This window comes from Dermacentor variabilis, chromosome 2 (genome assembly GCF_050947875.1).
Source record: "Dermacentor variabilis isolate Ectoservices chromosome 2, ASM5094787v1, whole genome shotgun sequence".
Taxonomy (NCBI): Eukaryota; Metazoa; Arthropoda; class Arachnida; order Ixodida; family Ixodidae; genus Dermacentor; species Dermacentor variabilis.
In genome coordinates, this window is record NC_134569.1 from 211,711,217 (window position 1) to 211,727,620 (window position 16,404).

At 48.2% G+C, this 16,404-nt stretch overlaps 1 protein-coding gene across 1 annotated transcript; it reads left to right on the forward strand.

Annotated features, from left to right (window-relative positions):
• The first annotated feature begins 507 nt into the window (after nt 1–507).
• LOC142571176 (uncharacterized) lies at nt 508–3,700 on the forward strand. Its single transcript, XM_075679451.1, has 3 exons — nt 508–716; nt 1,427–1,573; nt 2,986–3,700. Exons 1-3 carry the CDS (start codon nt 525–527, stop codon nt 3,532–3,534), a joined length of 888 nt encoding a protein of 295 aa, XP_075535566.1. The 5' UTR covers nt 508–524; the 3' UTR covers nt 3,535–3,700.
• Nucleotides 3,701–16,404: the final 12,704 nt, after the last annotated feature.

Consider the following 16,404-nt stretch of genomic DNA (forward strand, 5'->3'; position numbering starts at 1 on the left):
AATTACACCGTGGGCATCACTGCGTGTACTTGTACGTTAATTTACGCTAGCGCAACAAAAGTACTCTAGAAACAGTAATCCCTTCGCTCAACAAATGGCAACGTTGTGGCTGGTATTCATAAGGGGTTTAGGCTTGGCTGCCGGTTTTTGCATGACACGGTAAATTAATCAAGAAAAAGAAAGAACGAAGCTTGTAGCTTGACCGTGTTTCTCCATTAGTGCGCTAACATAACAAACAACACAACATAAACACCGGCCGCGTAAACGATGGTGAAAGGGCAGAAAGGCAAGAGAGTGTTTCTACAATCACGCAATACACGCTCACGATGAGGTCTCTGTCGCCACTGTCGCCGGCGTGCGGACAACGAGACAGCGTGAAATTCCTCCGCGCGTGTTAGCTTTCACGACGCGCAACAAGCATCTGCGCGCTTTCGGGCCTCCCGGTGAACTAGCTGCTGACCTGCCCGTGGCTGTCGGCAGTTTCCTACGTGTGTGGGGGGCAAAAGAATGTTTTACGAAATGCGATGGCCAGAGGCGACGCAGTGGGAGAGGGCGCTCTTTTTTTCGTTTTCGAAACTTGGCCATGTTTCGTCGTTCTACAGTATAAAAACATGCTCTGTTGGGGCGAAGATTCTGTAGACGACGGTTGTGTATTCCTTCGGATAGTGTGGTGTGTCGCTGGAACCTTCAAAGCAGCCGCAATGTTGTCGACGAAGGTGAGTTATCAGAACCCCAAACTTCTCCAACATATACGTTTTTCTTTATTTGTTTCATTGTTTGGTTGCTTGTTTGTTTATACGTTTACTCGCAAATTAAAGACTATGACAGAGGTTGAAATTCGCATAATCAGAACTGGCAAATTTTATGGGAAGGTTATATGATGTTTTTGTTATTATCGCCAGGTATCGCTAATGATGGGCAGTTTGGGATTCCCAAACTTTTCCCCACTCTCCATTGGCATCCCCATGATTGGTGTGGCCCCGTAACCTTTGGCCCGCCTATGATGTAGTCTGCTGAACATGTCTTTTTCTGACTTGCCTATCCTTGAAAAGAAAAATAGAAGAATGTCGAGAAGAATATCCAGAAGAATGTGAAATTATCCACAAGGAGATTTCAAATTATGTCTATAGAGCTCTCTCTACTTAAGCGAATGTTTGCACTCAAGCTATTACACGTCTTACCAAGGTATATTGCAGATGTATTTGCTTCACCTGCTTTCGTAAAGTTATCGGCCACAATTGTTCTTACTCGTGCATATATTACATTACTGGAGCGATGGCTAACTTCAAAGTCGTGGGTATATATCTTTTGCGGTTGAACTTCGGGTGTTGTAGAAGTAGGGGGCAAAATATTTCTGGGCCATCCAGACATAAGAAAGCGCTCAATTATGCACCTATAATTATGAGCGCCGGTGTTTTCTTCCAAGGCCCATGTTCTTTTTGCCTGCCTCTTGGCAAAAACCTACGGGCTCAGTCACCACCAGCCCGTGGCAGGATACCAGAACCCTGGTTACAACGGCTACGCCGCTCCAGTGGGTGCCGCTCCTTACCAAGGATACGCTAACTACGCAGCTGTAAGTGCATTATTTGTGCAGTATTTTGTTTGCTCGATGCACCGGTGACAACCGAATAACCTAATGCGCGGATATTATTATTATTATGTCTTACATAACATTCGAGATCAAGATTTAATATATATTTTCGTGTCGCTTGTATGAGAGTCATAGCCACTCTTCAGCTATTAGTTGTACTCGATTGTTAGTTGTTAAGTACACTCGATTGAAGCACACTCGCCACCCGCAACACTATTAGGATATTGTGAATACACAATAGCCAACACGGTGACAACGCAGTAGGGAGTTTAGCAGTACACACACTAATGCCTGTAGTATTCTAACTTCTGTTTTTCATCAAATCTTGGGCGTGATCACTATGCGAGTTGATCAGAATTTCGTGACACTTTAGCAAAAAGCTTTATTTTCCCTTTAATTGAGCGCTGTTTTGTTTCATATCTTTCTTAAAAATTTTAGCTCAGTGGGTTTGATGCTGAGTAATAAGCTGACGTAAACGATAGTAACACCATTTAGAAAGTTATATATAAAATATAAAATTCGTAAGGGAGAAATGAAACAAAATTTAAATTGAGTACAGTACATGAATTACTATTATTTACACGGCTTTCTTGTTTGCGCTATGAAACAAAATAAGCGCACTATGTATACGATGAAACCATTACGTAAGTTGGGATAGCTGGTAATGTTCTGAATTTTTCGAAACTTTTTTTTCGCTCGAAGGCCTGCAAGCATACTCGCATGAGTGTCAGCGTCAGTATAATTTCAGCCCCTCACAAGTTTTGATAACGACTACGGCCACTGTTCTGCGGCTCACTTGGCTGATTAAGATTAATTTACACGCATAGTGCATACGCCAGACTCAAATGATGAACCTCGCGCATGATTCACAATATTGCGCTTGTAATATAGTCGCAAAGCTTTTTTTCTGCGTACAATCTCTTCAGTGAATACTTCTTGTATTTCAATCATGATGAGTTGGGCGTTACGTCTTCTAAGTATCAGAAATGTACATAAAAAGTGACCTAATGTTTCAGTTATGTGTAATAAAGTGGGAAATGCCCAAACTTATTCTATTTTTCTCACGCGAGACACCTCTTCGATATGGCTTCATTAACGCCGCGTAAAACATAATTTAAGTGCTGAGTATTATACTAGTTCTGGTGTTCTAGTTTTATAGAAACGCATACCAAATTAAAAAAGAAACCATAACTTGGATCTCCACGGCTTACGTTGCCGTTATGGCCAACAGGCATTGATGCACAATGTGTTTTGGGCCTTTCCGTCCTATTGCGCAGTCGACCTTATAGGATGCCCCTATTTGAGAATAAATTCGTCATACATATTTTTGGACATGCCAGAAGCTAAGCGGAATGTTTATTTCTAGCACCAAACCCACACTTTTCCCTTTCTAGCCGCCTCAACCTTACAGCTTTGGCTACGACACGGTGGACGAGCTCGGCAACCGGCAGTTCCGGAGCGAGCAGGGCGACTCTAACAACGTTAAGACCGGTTCCTACGGATACCGGGATGTTAATGGGCTCTACCGGCGAGTAAGCTACATCGCCGACGCCAACGGCTTCCGCGCAACGGTAGACACCAACGAGCCAGGCACTGCACCTGGAGCAAGCGCGGACGCCGTGTTCAACGCCGCCCCGGTCGTCGCGCCGGTGCCGGCTGGAGCACCTACTGCCGGCGCATACGGCACCAGGACGCCAGCGCCGGCCTACGCCGGATACGGCGGATACGGTCAATACGGATACGACCAATATGGCCGTCGGGCCGGTGGCTATGGGTACGGCGGTTACGGTCAGTCTGGCTACGCTCCCAACGGACCAGCGCTCGGTGGGTACACCTACGGAGCTTCCTCTCCTTACGGCTACGGTGCCGCAGGCTACGCTGGAGGACGCTACGCGCCTGCCGCCTACGGTACCAGGGTTGCCGGTTGGCGCCGTCGGCGATGAACTGTGTGCGTGATGCGTGGAATTTCTCATCCGTGATGTAGTGGTCTGGCGGCATGTTAGCGCCCTCGTTCAGTATCGTAAATATACTGGTGACATCGTAGTGGGGTGCTGGCCACGTAATGCGCCATGACGCTCACCTCCCGCGTTTGGCGTTTGGCGAGGCGAAAGATGCAATAATAAAGTAAATTTATTAAACTGATGTCTTTTCTCAAGGTGTACTCTGGGGAAGCTAATATTAATTTCGCTGCAATGCTTGCGTATTTTATGTCTGCCGCGCCTCATATTGCTTTATGATGGCATTGTTCTCAAGCAAGTTTTCAAATGATTCCGCGCACCGTCATGTTCATTTGAAGCAAACTAAAATTACCAGGACTATTGGAAATCTATAGTTCATATACCATCAAGTTAACAATGCTAAAGCAATACTGTGAGAGAAAGAAAAAAAGAAGGCACGTTGCTTATACAAAGAGTAGTATCTCAGATGTGCAAGTGGGATGAAATACCTGTGCAATACGAGATTTAAAAAATTCAGCGGCGATTTACCGGTAAACGCGAAAGAAATACGTAAGCGTTGCGTCGCACTTCTTTTATTTCCCGGATTCTTTATTTAAACCAAGTTCCTAACGTTGCTAAGTGTGGTTCTGAAGCTCACTTCACAAGCGTCCTGCCTCTTCGAGGAAGTACGTGCCTTACAGCGCTGCCAATGCATTGGTGCAACAACAATAAATAAAATGCCAAATTGACAAATGTTGACAAATTCGATTTCGCCCTGCCATCTGCTAGCCGCCTGGTTAGCTCACATGGTAGAGCGGCTGCCCCGGAAAAGCGATGGTCCCGGGTTCGAGTCCCGGACGAGCACGACTCTCTCTTCAACTGCGAGGATTTTCTTTCCAGGAACCCGTATGGGTTTCCTTTGCAGCAATTGCTACTATTGGGTGGATGTGTCATTCTCCCTTTATTAATTACTTCCCTCCACCTTGCGGATTTCCGCAGAACTATAATGTCAATCTTGAATAATTATATAATCAATATTACCAGAAAAAATTATCAAGTTCGCCCGAGACGACTGCTGACAACACACAGTTGTTGCCATCTTTGTATCACGTAGCCCCTGTTTTCATATAACTTAGCCTGTGTTATCTTGGACACCCGTTACCCATATGAAAATTTTCATTTACGAAACGTACTCCTTCCTGGTAAATGGCCGCGAGTACTTCGGAAGTGGTTCGTACCTCTGCATGGATGTTGCCCTTCTCCACGCCACAAATGAGAAACGTATACAATTAAATTATGGCTTCAGCACAAAAATTGGGGATGGGGCGGATAAAAAATGGAGCACCCAATAATTTCGCTTTAAATAGTCAATGTTGACAACAAATGGTAACAGTGACAACACCACGGTTTGTCTAAACGTGTTTCTACAGCGTGAATGTCCCGACCCCCGGCCCTACACCGCTTGCTACTCGGTTATATAAATGTCCAGAACTTTATTACATGGGAAGGTGCTATAATATAATTTGCCGTTTCTTGCCGCGAATGTCTTGCTTCAAAAGCAGTGTTTAGTGTTCCCGCCTTGCGTTCGCTTTGATGCGATCTTAGGTAATGGTCTGAAGAAAAAAGATCCTAATTTGGATTTGAGTGCCATGCCAGATACATCCTTTGATAATCGTGGTAGTGAATGTTTGTCCTTGCTTCTACACTAATCACTATTATTTTCGTAGCGCACTAGGGAAATTTGATTATTTTTATTGCGATGGCGGTTATATGGATACTCCAGGCGCATTTATGCTGTCGGCGTAGCTGTGAGTTTGCGTATAAGGTGCAAGGGCGGTGCTTCGCAAATAAATAGAAATTTTAATATATCTAACCCCGCACAAGTGTAGACTACCCAAGGGATTCGCCAAGGAGAAATAGCGAGAGTATGAAGAAATCAAGGCCAGCACAAGTAACGGAGTCACGATCCCCATTGTCGATCACAGTCGAGTCCATGGTATGCTGATAGAAAAAGGACATTGCTACCGGACAGACTGTTAAAAGTCTCAGGCATAAGACTACAAATGCTGTCAGACTCCTTAAACGAGCCACCCTGAAGAGGAGTAACATGAGGGAAGACAGTCTTATTAGGCTGATCCACTCCTTCGTCATTTGTCATATTGCATATGTGACACTATGCACAACTGGTACAGATGCGAGATGCATACAATCAATATTGTCACGTGGTGGTGACGTAGAAGAACACAGTAGCAAATACTGTGAAAGACAAAACTAACTTTTATTGGGCGAACCTGTGCCCACAAAAACAGGCTACACTTATAGCACAACGATAGCGGCGAACACGGTCGGCGATCGTCGAAAATCTGATCAGCGGGTCAAGTGCGTCGGCTTTTATACAGCAGTCATCGAATGTTCCAGACTAATCGTTGGGACCCGCATGCCTTCCACAAAGTTCTACAACATTCGAGTCACGCGAAGAAATCAGATAACACAAGGTTCGGCGACAACAGACAGCGGATAGAAGCATCGATAACTTTCCAGAAACTTCGGATACATGCAGACGCGTCCCGCGCTGTGCGATAACATTTGTTAGGCGGCGAAACGTGGTCGCCCGTTAAATATAAGTACACGTGTCAATACCCCCCTCTTAAAAAGCATCGACCCGATGCTGCAAACAAACGAAAGTAATAAAAGAAAAGCACTCCTAGCAAAGAAAACAACAAAATAAGGAAGTTCGCCAGCGTCCGTAAAAGGGTTTAAAACGCACCACGTGGACCACTTCAGATCGTGCGCGGCGTCGCTGCGAATGTGAAATGCCGTCTGGCACGACCTCATAGTCCAGTGCGCCAATACGTCGGATGACCTTGTAGGGTCCGAAATATTGTCGCAGCAGTTTTTCACTGAGTCCTCGTCGGCGTATCGGGGTACACTTATAGCACAACGATAGCGGCGAACACGGTCGGCGATCGTCGAAAATCTGATCAGCGGGTCAAGTGCGTCGACTTTTATACAGCAGTCATCGAATGTTACAGACTAATCGTTGGGACCCGCATGCCTTCCACAAAGTTCTACAACATTCGAGTCACGCGAAGAAATCAGATAACACAAGGTTCGGCGACAACAGACAGCGGATAGAAGCATCGATAACTTTCCAGAAACTTAATAATAATATTTGGGGTTTTACGTGCCAAAACCACTTTCTGATTATGAAGCACGCCGTAGCGGAGGACTCCGGAAATTTTGACCACCTGGGGTTCTTTAACGTGCACCTAAATCTAAGCACACGGGTGTTTTCGCATTTCGCCCCCGTCGAAATGCGGCCGCCGTGGCCGGGATTCGTTCCCGCGACCTCGTGCTCAGCAGCCCAACACCATAGCCACTGAGCAACCACGGCGGGTTTCCAGAAACTTCGGATACATGCAGACGCGTCCCGCGCTGTGCGATAACATTTGTTAGGCGGCGAAACGTGGTCGCCCGTTAAATATAAGTACACGCGTCAATATAATCATCAGTAGGGTATACAAGAGTTCACCCAGACTGCCCGAAGCCACCAATAGATAAACGACTACAGATTGAACTACACAAGATGAGGTATCAGAAGCATAGATGATTTCGTACCACGAAAGACTCACCACCACTAGCACAAGAAGACACATTTTAAAGCGCTAAACAACACTTACTACTGTCACCACGTGACAAAGTCTATATGCCAAGAAAGATAGAAGAGAAAATCGAAGTAGCCTCGATACCAAGAAACATGCATCCATCTTACAACCAGGGATGCATAAAGGCCACGGCCATGACACTGCTACGTGAATATCACAACGAGATAGAGGCAAGATTCACAGACGCAGCTGGCTACCCGGATGGCCGACGATTCGCAACTGCAGTCGTCAACAGCGACAGCAAAGCTACGCACACAGCCAGTATCAAGACCAAACAATCCCAAATGGCCGAAGAAATGGCCATTGCTCTTGCTATGGCTGACATAGAAACACAAGTTATCCTGGGAGAGGAAGACGAAGTGCCTTTCAGGCAGAACACCGAGTCTTCCAGCTCTACTTATTTTGTGGATTTTTCAGACTTTGCCAGTGAACTGCTATTTCCTCCTTTACTGCGATGGAGATGGAGTCTCACGCGCGTCCGCCGGAGTCGGCAGTGCCCGCGGCGGCTTCCTCCAGGAAGCGCAACGGCACTGAGAGTGACACTGACAGCGACGACACCATGCAGTACTATGTCAGCGGTGAAGATTCTTGTGACGACGCCTTCGAGCTGGTGCGGAGTCGTAAAGCCAAACGAAGGTTTCTCAGCGCATCTTCGAATTCGAGTGAGTCCACCGTGAGATCTTCGCGGAATACCGAGGAGCTCACCATCCTGTTCACGCCAGTTCTCGCTACTGACAACCTGAGACACCTCAACAGGCAAGCCGTGTCTTCACATCTAGAGGGACTGGTTCCTAATGAAATCAAAGACATCAGAGTGAACACCCGTAAGAATGTCCTAGCGATTGACGTAGAACACGCGGCTGCGTTGGATTCGTTGCGCAATGTCAAGGAATTTGACGGGATGAAAGTCCGCCATCATATTCCGCTGGGCAAACATATCAGCAGTGGCGTAATTTACGATGTTGATGAGACCATTGTCGACTCCGATCTGTCGATCTTAATCAAGCTAGCTACAGAAAACACCACCATCACAAACGTGTTTCGTCTCGGCACGTCACGGTGTGTCAAAATCATATTTAAAGGCGAATCCCTACCATCGCATGTAAAAGTGGGCCACTTCCGACACGCAGTTCGCCCCTTCATACCAAAACCACTGCAGTGCTGGAAGTACATGAAGTTTGGGCATGTGAGTAGTGTGTGCAAAAACACTACCGTCTGTTCTCGCTGCACTGGGCCCCACACCGCTAACACGTGCGAAGCCAGTGTGCTGAAGTGCACAAACTGCAACGGCCCTCACGATGCCTCCTCGAAGGAATGCCCTTTAATTCGCAAGGAAATGGCAATATTGAGGAAGTTGGTTAGAGACCACTCGTCTCACCGAGAAGCAGCAACATCTATTAGGCGGCGACGATCGCGTCGCCGAAGTCGATCCCGAACCTCCAAAGCCTCTGCAGAGCGCCAGCCACGTACACTGCCACCCACTCTTCCGCCCAGACCAAACGCAGTCAGCACAAAGGACAAAGATGCAACGAACAGCCCTGCCGCTGACGCGTGGCCTGCACTCCCGAGGCTACATGCTCCTACTGAGCGAAATCAGCCTTCTACAGCAAGGGACACTTCGACTGTTCCTGATAGACTGACGGACCAAGATCAGCAAGTTGTTGTCATGATCAGCTCTCTGGTGAGTGCTATTCGTGTTCTTCTGGACAAGATAAAGACACCAACAGCTCGAAGTGCGTTGCAAATGCTGGATGCCATCAATCCGGTTCTAGCGAGCCTTCAGAAGTCCAGTGCTTGAGAACTTCTACAGCAGAACCATGGCTCATCGACAACAACAGCGATCGTTCCGGGATGATGTCAGAAGTGCCTCCATATTCCAATGGAATGCGAGAGGCCTAAAGTCACGTATTTCGGATTTTCGACAGTTCGTGTATGGAGCCCGTGAGGCTCCATTCTCTATGGAAGAGTTAGAAGCTGCTATGGCGCTCTGTAGGTGTTCGTCTTCACCAGGGCCCGATGGCATAACATATACTGCTTTGCGCCACCTAGGCCGAGAAGCACGAAGAGAACTCCTCAGCCTTTTTAATAGTTCATGGCAAGATGGTGTCGTCCCACAGGAGTGGAAACGCAGCCGCCTGGCACCGCTACTAAAAGCAGGGAAGTCGCCGCTCGAACTGGCATCGTATCGGCCTATAGCACTTGCCAGCTGCGTCGGGAAACTCATGGAACGCATTATCCTCATGCGTCTCGAATGGTACCTAGAACACCACAAGATTTACCCTGATTCTATGGCGGGAGTTCGACGAGGCCGTTCGTAGATTGACAGTGTCATCGATTTAGTGTCATCTGTAGAACAGCAAAAATCTTGGAAACGATTATCAGTAGCGCTCTTTCTGGACGTGAAAGGCGCTTACGACAACGTTTTCCATCAACCCATTCTAGACGCACTTTTGACAATTGAACTAGGAGGGCGAGTATATCGATGGATCAGAAACTACTTCGCACAAAGATCATTGTTCGTACGTACGGAAGATGGTCCGACTACCGACCACTACATATGCCGAGGAGTTCCCCAAGGTGGGGTTCTAAGCCCTATTCTTTTCAACCTCGCACTTCTTGGGCTGGCCGACTCCCTACCGAAAACAGTGAGTGCCTCAATCTACGCCGACGACGTCTGCAGGTTCGCGCAAGGCTGCAGAAAGCAGCAACACAGGCATCTCACTATCTTCACACACAAGGCCTTACCATCTCACCAGAAAAATGTGCGTTAGTCGCCTTTACACGAAAACTAATGTCTCGTTATCCAGTATGCATTAATGGCCAGCCTATCTCCTACAAGAGAAACCATCGGTTTTTGGGTGTCATTGTGGACCGGGACCTCTCTTGGAGCCCTCACGTTGCCCACTTGAAGAAGAAGCTCATATCTATTGTTCATGTCTTCAAGTTTATCGCCGGGAAAACATGGGGATCGTCAGTGGGCTCCATGCTACAGTTATATCGAGTACTTTTTATCGGATTGCTACGTTATAGTTCTCCCGTGCTTGCTAAAACATGCAAGTCAAATCTTCGAGAACTACAGAGCGTGCAAGCACAGGCACTACGTGTTTGCCTAGGACTTCCGCGGAGCGCTTCAACAGCAGGAACCATTATATTGGCTCGAGACCATCCGATCGCGACTTACATTAGCATCTACACGCTTAGGGCCCATGTTCGTCATGTTTCACGCATGCAATCAAGCTCTCTTGCCTGCCTGCCAGAACGACGACCACAGGCGTCCTTCTCCAGCGAGGTCAGCATCCATCGTGCCTGTCTACCATCGGGCTTCACACCCTCAGCATGTTCAACCTCAGCTTTGTGGTGTTTAAAACAACCTCAAGTGCGTCTCACGGTTCCAGGGATAAGAAAGAAGACCGATCTGCCTACCTTGGCCCTGAAGCAAGCAGCTCTGGATTGTTTGAACACTTTCTACTTTGACCGAGTTCACATATATACGGCTGGCTCTTCCACTCAGACCAGCTCCACCGGCGCAGTGGTTATACCATCACGATCAATTAGCGTACGATACAAGATTTCTCACATGACAACATCGATCGGATCGGAGCTTGTTGCCCTCCGAGGTGCCGTTGATTACATCAACAACCAACCCGGACACTACGTCGTGTTTCAGTGGCTGCCTGGCCATTACGGTATCTCCGGCAACGACCTCGCTGACGAAGCTGCTAGGAAAGCACACGAAGGAGCAACCCTTGTTTCTGTACCTTTATCGCGGACCGACGCATCCCAACACCTAAGCAAGGTAGCACACCGTATGACATTAGAGAAGTGGCACACGCCTGAATTCACCCAAGACTGATCGCATTCCCTCGACCCCTCTATGCAACTGCGGCTGTTACCAGGGCTTCTGCGAAATGAGGAAACAATGCTGTGCCGCTTACGCTTGGGCGTCGCATTCACCAATGCATATACGTTTTTGATTGGAATGACTGATAGCGCCGACTGTAATGCCTGCGGTGCCGAGGAAACTATAGAACATCTACTGTGCTACTGCCCATCTTTTCAAAACGAAAGACATGACCTCTGAACAGCTCTCAATCAGCTAGATGGAACACCGTTCACCTTGAAGAAGATCTTGGGACCATGGCCTCGCATATCGCAGCTACAAAAGGCCACAAAAGCTTTGCTGCGATATTTGAAGGCTGCTGGATTGACTCAGCGTCTGTGATCTGAACTGAGTGACCGAACGATATACCCAGTAGACTTTCTTTTCTTCTTTTAATCTTTCCGTCCCCTTTTCCCTTTCCCCAGTGTAGGGTAGCCAACCGGGCTCAGTCCTGGTTAATCTCCCTATCTTTCCTTTATCATTTGCTCTCTCTCTCTCTCAAGTTATCCTGAGCGACTCACGCACAGCAGTCCGAAATTACAGCAAGGGAAGAATTTCACCAGAAGCTTTCTGGATTCAACTCTAGCTCGGGAAGCCCGGATCACTGTGATCTCCTTCCCAGACCTCATAGGCGCAGTCAGTCTAAACTTACCAAACTTAACGAGATCGCACGCTCTGCTGCAGGCGACGTAATTAACCGCCACGGAACAGCCCTCGAGGTAGGCGCAGACAAGGACAGGCGAACGAGCTAGAATGAAATAAGTAAGGCAAATTTCTATCAGGCGCGACGAAGTTTCCCTCCGCCTAAGTAGAAGTTATGCAGAGCCCAAGTGACCACCTGGCGGCAACTACAGACTGATACTTATCCGAACACGCCAGCATAACTTAGTTTCTTCCCTGAAATCTATCAGCACAGCACCTGCAAGGTCTGCGGCTTAGAACCTGCTACACTAAAACACGTGCTCTGAGAATGGGAGGCAAACACTAAAGGCATTAATCCCGATGCTCTCTCGGCGAGGTGGACCGATGCCCTGCCGAGCTCCACGCTCGCTGACTAAATCTGGGTCGTTGAGAAGGCCCGCGAAGGGGCGACTAGGCAAGGCGTGGACGTTCCTACGTTGGAGACCTTAGCGCGGGTCATCATTCTGCAGGACAATCAATAAGAGTTTTTACTAACCAATGAATTCGTCCCCTAACGGCATGTGCTGTACGTGCGGGTGAAAGCTTCCGAGGGTAGCTGGCCATCGCAGCTCAATCTCGCGCACGGAACGGAGGAAAGCGGGCAGGAAGCGCGCCGTCTTCAGCCGCCCGACAGGCTACGGGGGAAGGGTACGGAGGGGGGGCGGGGGGCGTTCTACTCGGGGCCGCCGAGCACCGCCACCCAGGCCCCTGTATCTTGAGAGCCATCTGCGACGGGGACGGCAGCCGGCCACACGCAGTGTTTTCGCGGCTTTAGTTCACGTAGATGAGAGACGCAGCATGAAGGTCAATTCGCTCGTTGCTGCTGCCGCGCTTCCTCCCTCCAGCGTTTCGCTAGCATGTTTCCATGGCCAAGTGAGACGTGTTGGTGTTTGCTTGTGCGCGCGGGACACCATGCTTGATAATTTAGTTAGTACGCCTATGTTTACAAGCTTATACGGTCAATAAAACCGCTATTCATACTTCGCATAGCTAGCTGTCGTTTGCTATGGCAATCGATGCTTCGCCTTTCAGCACAAACTGCGACTTTTTTCACCCTCCCGCTGCTTCTCTTACCTTCGAAGAATGTTCCTCCAACTTGTCGCTACTATTCTATGACTGATTTTATCAATATTAAATCTATTGGTAAATTAGTACACGTAAGTTTGGTACCAGCCAAAGGATTTCATATTGGTCTGCATAAATGTTGATGTTGATTCCTGTACATCAGTTAATTAAATAATTTTTCTTGTTCATTCAAGTTCACGAACGTTATGATGATAGCGGTGTCAACTGCGTTGTACTTATAACTTTTCTGATAAAAATTCTGTTAGGCTAATGTTGCGCATTTTCCCATTTTATTTCTATTTCTTCGTCAATTGTCTTTGTTTTGTGTATATTTCGTTACCTTCAGTCAGACGATCCCCCTAGTGAGTACCTTCATTGGAGCAGCTTCATGCCACGTGGAGTGTAGTTGCTTGCTCAGAGTAAATACTTTCCAATCCAGCGAAGGTAACCGATACATATAACGAATTCCATCTTAGTCATAAAAGGGTGACTTTGCTCTAGAAAAGTGAACATTTAAAGAACAAATAGGAACAACCTGCGGCATTGAAACGACACTGCATTAGTGGCAGCAAGTATAAAGAACTTAAACTCATTCTCAAGGTCATATAAGAAAGAAATGAAGCTCTCCTTTTCCTAGACACAAACTATACTAAACTGATAACGGCAGTTGAAGGACAAGGGATTCATGATACCGTATTTTGCGCACTATACACCGCACCCGGTCTGTAGTCCGCCTGTGCCAATTTGGGCTTAAAATAATTATTTTCTTAGATAGCCCGGAGCCAGCTATATAGTCCACAGGGACGAATTTCTATTGAAATAGGGTTTTTACCTAGTCTGCAAAAACATAACAGTAGGTAAGCAAAAAGCTTTTTTTTTCAACCAGTAAAAGCCTGGAACCTTTATTAGACTGCATATACGGGTCAACTCTAAAGGCCGTCAATATCATTCTCGTCGGGGCTATCTGAACAAAAAAAGTCAAGCATGTCGGATTTGATGAACGGCCCTTGAATTCCTTCATTGCACTTCACAATCTCCAGTTCTTGTGCATGCTCGACTGCACGGAGCAGGAGCATTGCCATGGAAGCTCTTGGTTGATTTTTGTGCCATCACAACTGCTGATGTGTTTTGCGCATATATGAAGTCCCGCATAAACGCATCACGCATCTTGCAATGAGGTTTCGCGCATTTTGGCAACAGCGTTTTGCGCAAGTATTGAAAAGTGGACTGCTTTAAGTATTGCAAGCAGCATTCACTTGCATATCGCAAGCTGCCAGAATGAGCTGGAAATACTGCTCGTTGTTTGAATCCCACCGATGGCAACGGTTGTTGTGGTCGCACCGATGGTACGACCTGTTGGGAACTCGGCGCTGACGCCCGTTGTTGCACCTGGGTCGCAAGCCCCAAGGGTAGCGTTGGCCTGGCGGCCTGGGGTACAACTGGAAGCATCCGAAGGTCCCGGCAAAGCATGAGTCGACTGGTAACAACAAAACAACTTGTTTATTTTAACATCGCAAAGAGTTGGCGGTCAGGTTGACCGAAGAGAGAGAGACGGGAGTGCACTTTACTCAACAGAAGAAATCGGAGCCCTCCTTTTGGCGTCCGGGGGCAGCTGTTTTTATACTCTCGCAGTTGAGGGCAAGAAGGAACCCCTCAATAGACGAGCACGTGATTGTACAATGGGATAAGGTGACGCATACTGTCGTAGCGCCGCCGGTCGGGCACAAAGACTGGAAGGAGAAGGTGACTCCTGCTGTCGTATCGCCTCCGGTCGGGCACAATGGCTGGGAGGAGAAGGTGACTCCTACTGTCGTATCGCCTCCGGTCGGGCACAATGGCACATACACTCACACACGCACATGAAGACACGTGGCATCGGAACATGCCTGGACGCGCTTGGCGGGGAGCGTAGCGGCGACGCTGAACGGGCCAAAATGTCTGCCGCTTTGTTGCAGTCGCGCCGGCTAAACCGCGCGTCGTAGGCGAAACGTAACAGACCGCCCCGCCGGGGGAAGGAGATCCCGATGGACAGGGGACTGCATCCGCTGTCCGGAGGGATGTCGCTCGATGATGCTCATAACCGAAGTCGGGCGTCCCTCGACGTTTCTTGAGCGCAGCGCACAGAGAAGGCCTCGTTCTCTCGTTCAGGTTCGCACAGGACACTGCAAAGTGACTTCGGGAGAGTTCACATTCTTGTTCTCGTTCCCGGCAAGCGTTAGAACTACGCTGAAACTCAACCGCTCAGTCAGCAAGCACGGCACGACCCTCACTAAGCCCTGCCAGGCTCTTTCCCCTTCTATACCACTGCCTAGTTCCTTACAGTAGTCTAGCAGCACTTAGAACGCGTCCACAAATTGGAAAATTGCACTAGAAAGCATGTCATCACTTTGAAACACTAAACAAAAGCAATATGTTAAAAAATCCTGCCTCAGGAAGAAAAACATCAATAACAAACAATTTTGAGGCTGATTCCTACGTTAGGGGCTTCGACTTAAGCCATCGGCGTTACCGTTGAGACTCCCCTTTTTGTAACGCACCTCAAAGGAATATTGTTGCAAAGCGAGGCTCCAGCGCAGGAGGCGGCCATTTTTGGGAGAGATGGTCTGCAGCCATTGGAGAGGGCAGTGATCCGTCTCAATGATAAACCTCGAGCCGGCTAGATAGCATGACAATTTCTGAACGGCCCACACGAGACATGCACACTCTTTCTCGGTGGCGCTATACGCCTGCTCACGACTGGTCAGCTTACGACTAGCATACAGGACGGGGTGTTCTACTTCTCCATTTTCCCGTTGGCACAGTACAACGCCCATGCCTCGCTCACTAGCATCGCACTGAACAACGAACCCTTTAGTATAGTCTGGCGATCGTAGCACAGGCTGGCTTGTTAGGGCACTCTTTAGGGCGCTAAAAGCTCTTTCCTTTGTCTCGTCCCAGACGACTGTTTGAGGCTCTGTTTTTCTTAGAGCATCCGTCAGGGAAGCCGCGATATCAGAGTACCTGGGGATGTACCTCTGATAGTAGCCGGCGACACCTAAGAACGACCGAATATCGGTCTTCGTGCGCGGTTGCGGAAAGTCTCGCACAGCGGCCACTTTTATTTCAGAGGGGCGGCGACGACCCTGACCAATCACGTGACCGAGGTAGACAACCTCGGCCTGTGCTAACTGGCACTTAGGAGCCTTGACTGTCAAGCCCGCTTCGCGCAGGCGGGTTAGCACTGCCCGCAAGTGTGCCATATGCTCAGACCAGGATGCGGAGAATATCGCTACGTCGTCTAGATACGGTAAAGCGAATTCTTGCTGTCCCCGCAACACTTTATCCATGAGGCTTGAAAAACAGTATGGCGCGTTCTTCAAACCAAAACTCAACACTTTAGGACGGAATGTTCTCATTGGTGAAATGAACGCCGCATACCTACTAGCCTCTTCTGTAAGTGGAACCTGCCAATAACCCCTGACAAGATCTAGGGTGGAAATAAACTGAGCGCTACTAACTTTCTCAAGGCGCTCCTCGATGTTAGGGATCGGATAAATTTGATCCTTTGTGATGGAATTAAGCCTGCGGTAGTCGACGCAAGGACGA

What these genes read in the sequence shown, in the direction of transcription:
- LOC142571176 (XM_075679451.1), top strand. Translation starts at nt 525, where the DNA reads ATGGCCAGAGGCGACGCAGTGGGAGAGGGCGCTCTTTTTTTCGTTTTC. An exon ending in CCGCAATGTTGTCGACGAAG is followed by an intron (nt 717 to 1,426) that starts GTGAGTTATCAG and finishes TTTTCTTCCAAG; the next exon opens with GCCCATGTTCTTTTTGCCTG. An exon ending in GATACGCTAACTACGCAGCT is followed by an intron (nt 1,574 to 2,985) that starts GTAAGTGCATTA and finishes TTCCCTTTCTAG; the next exon opens with CCGCCTCAACCTTACAGCTT.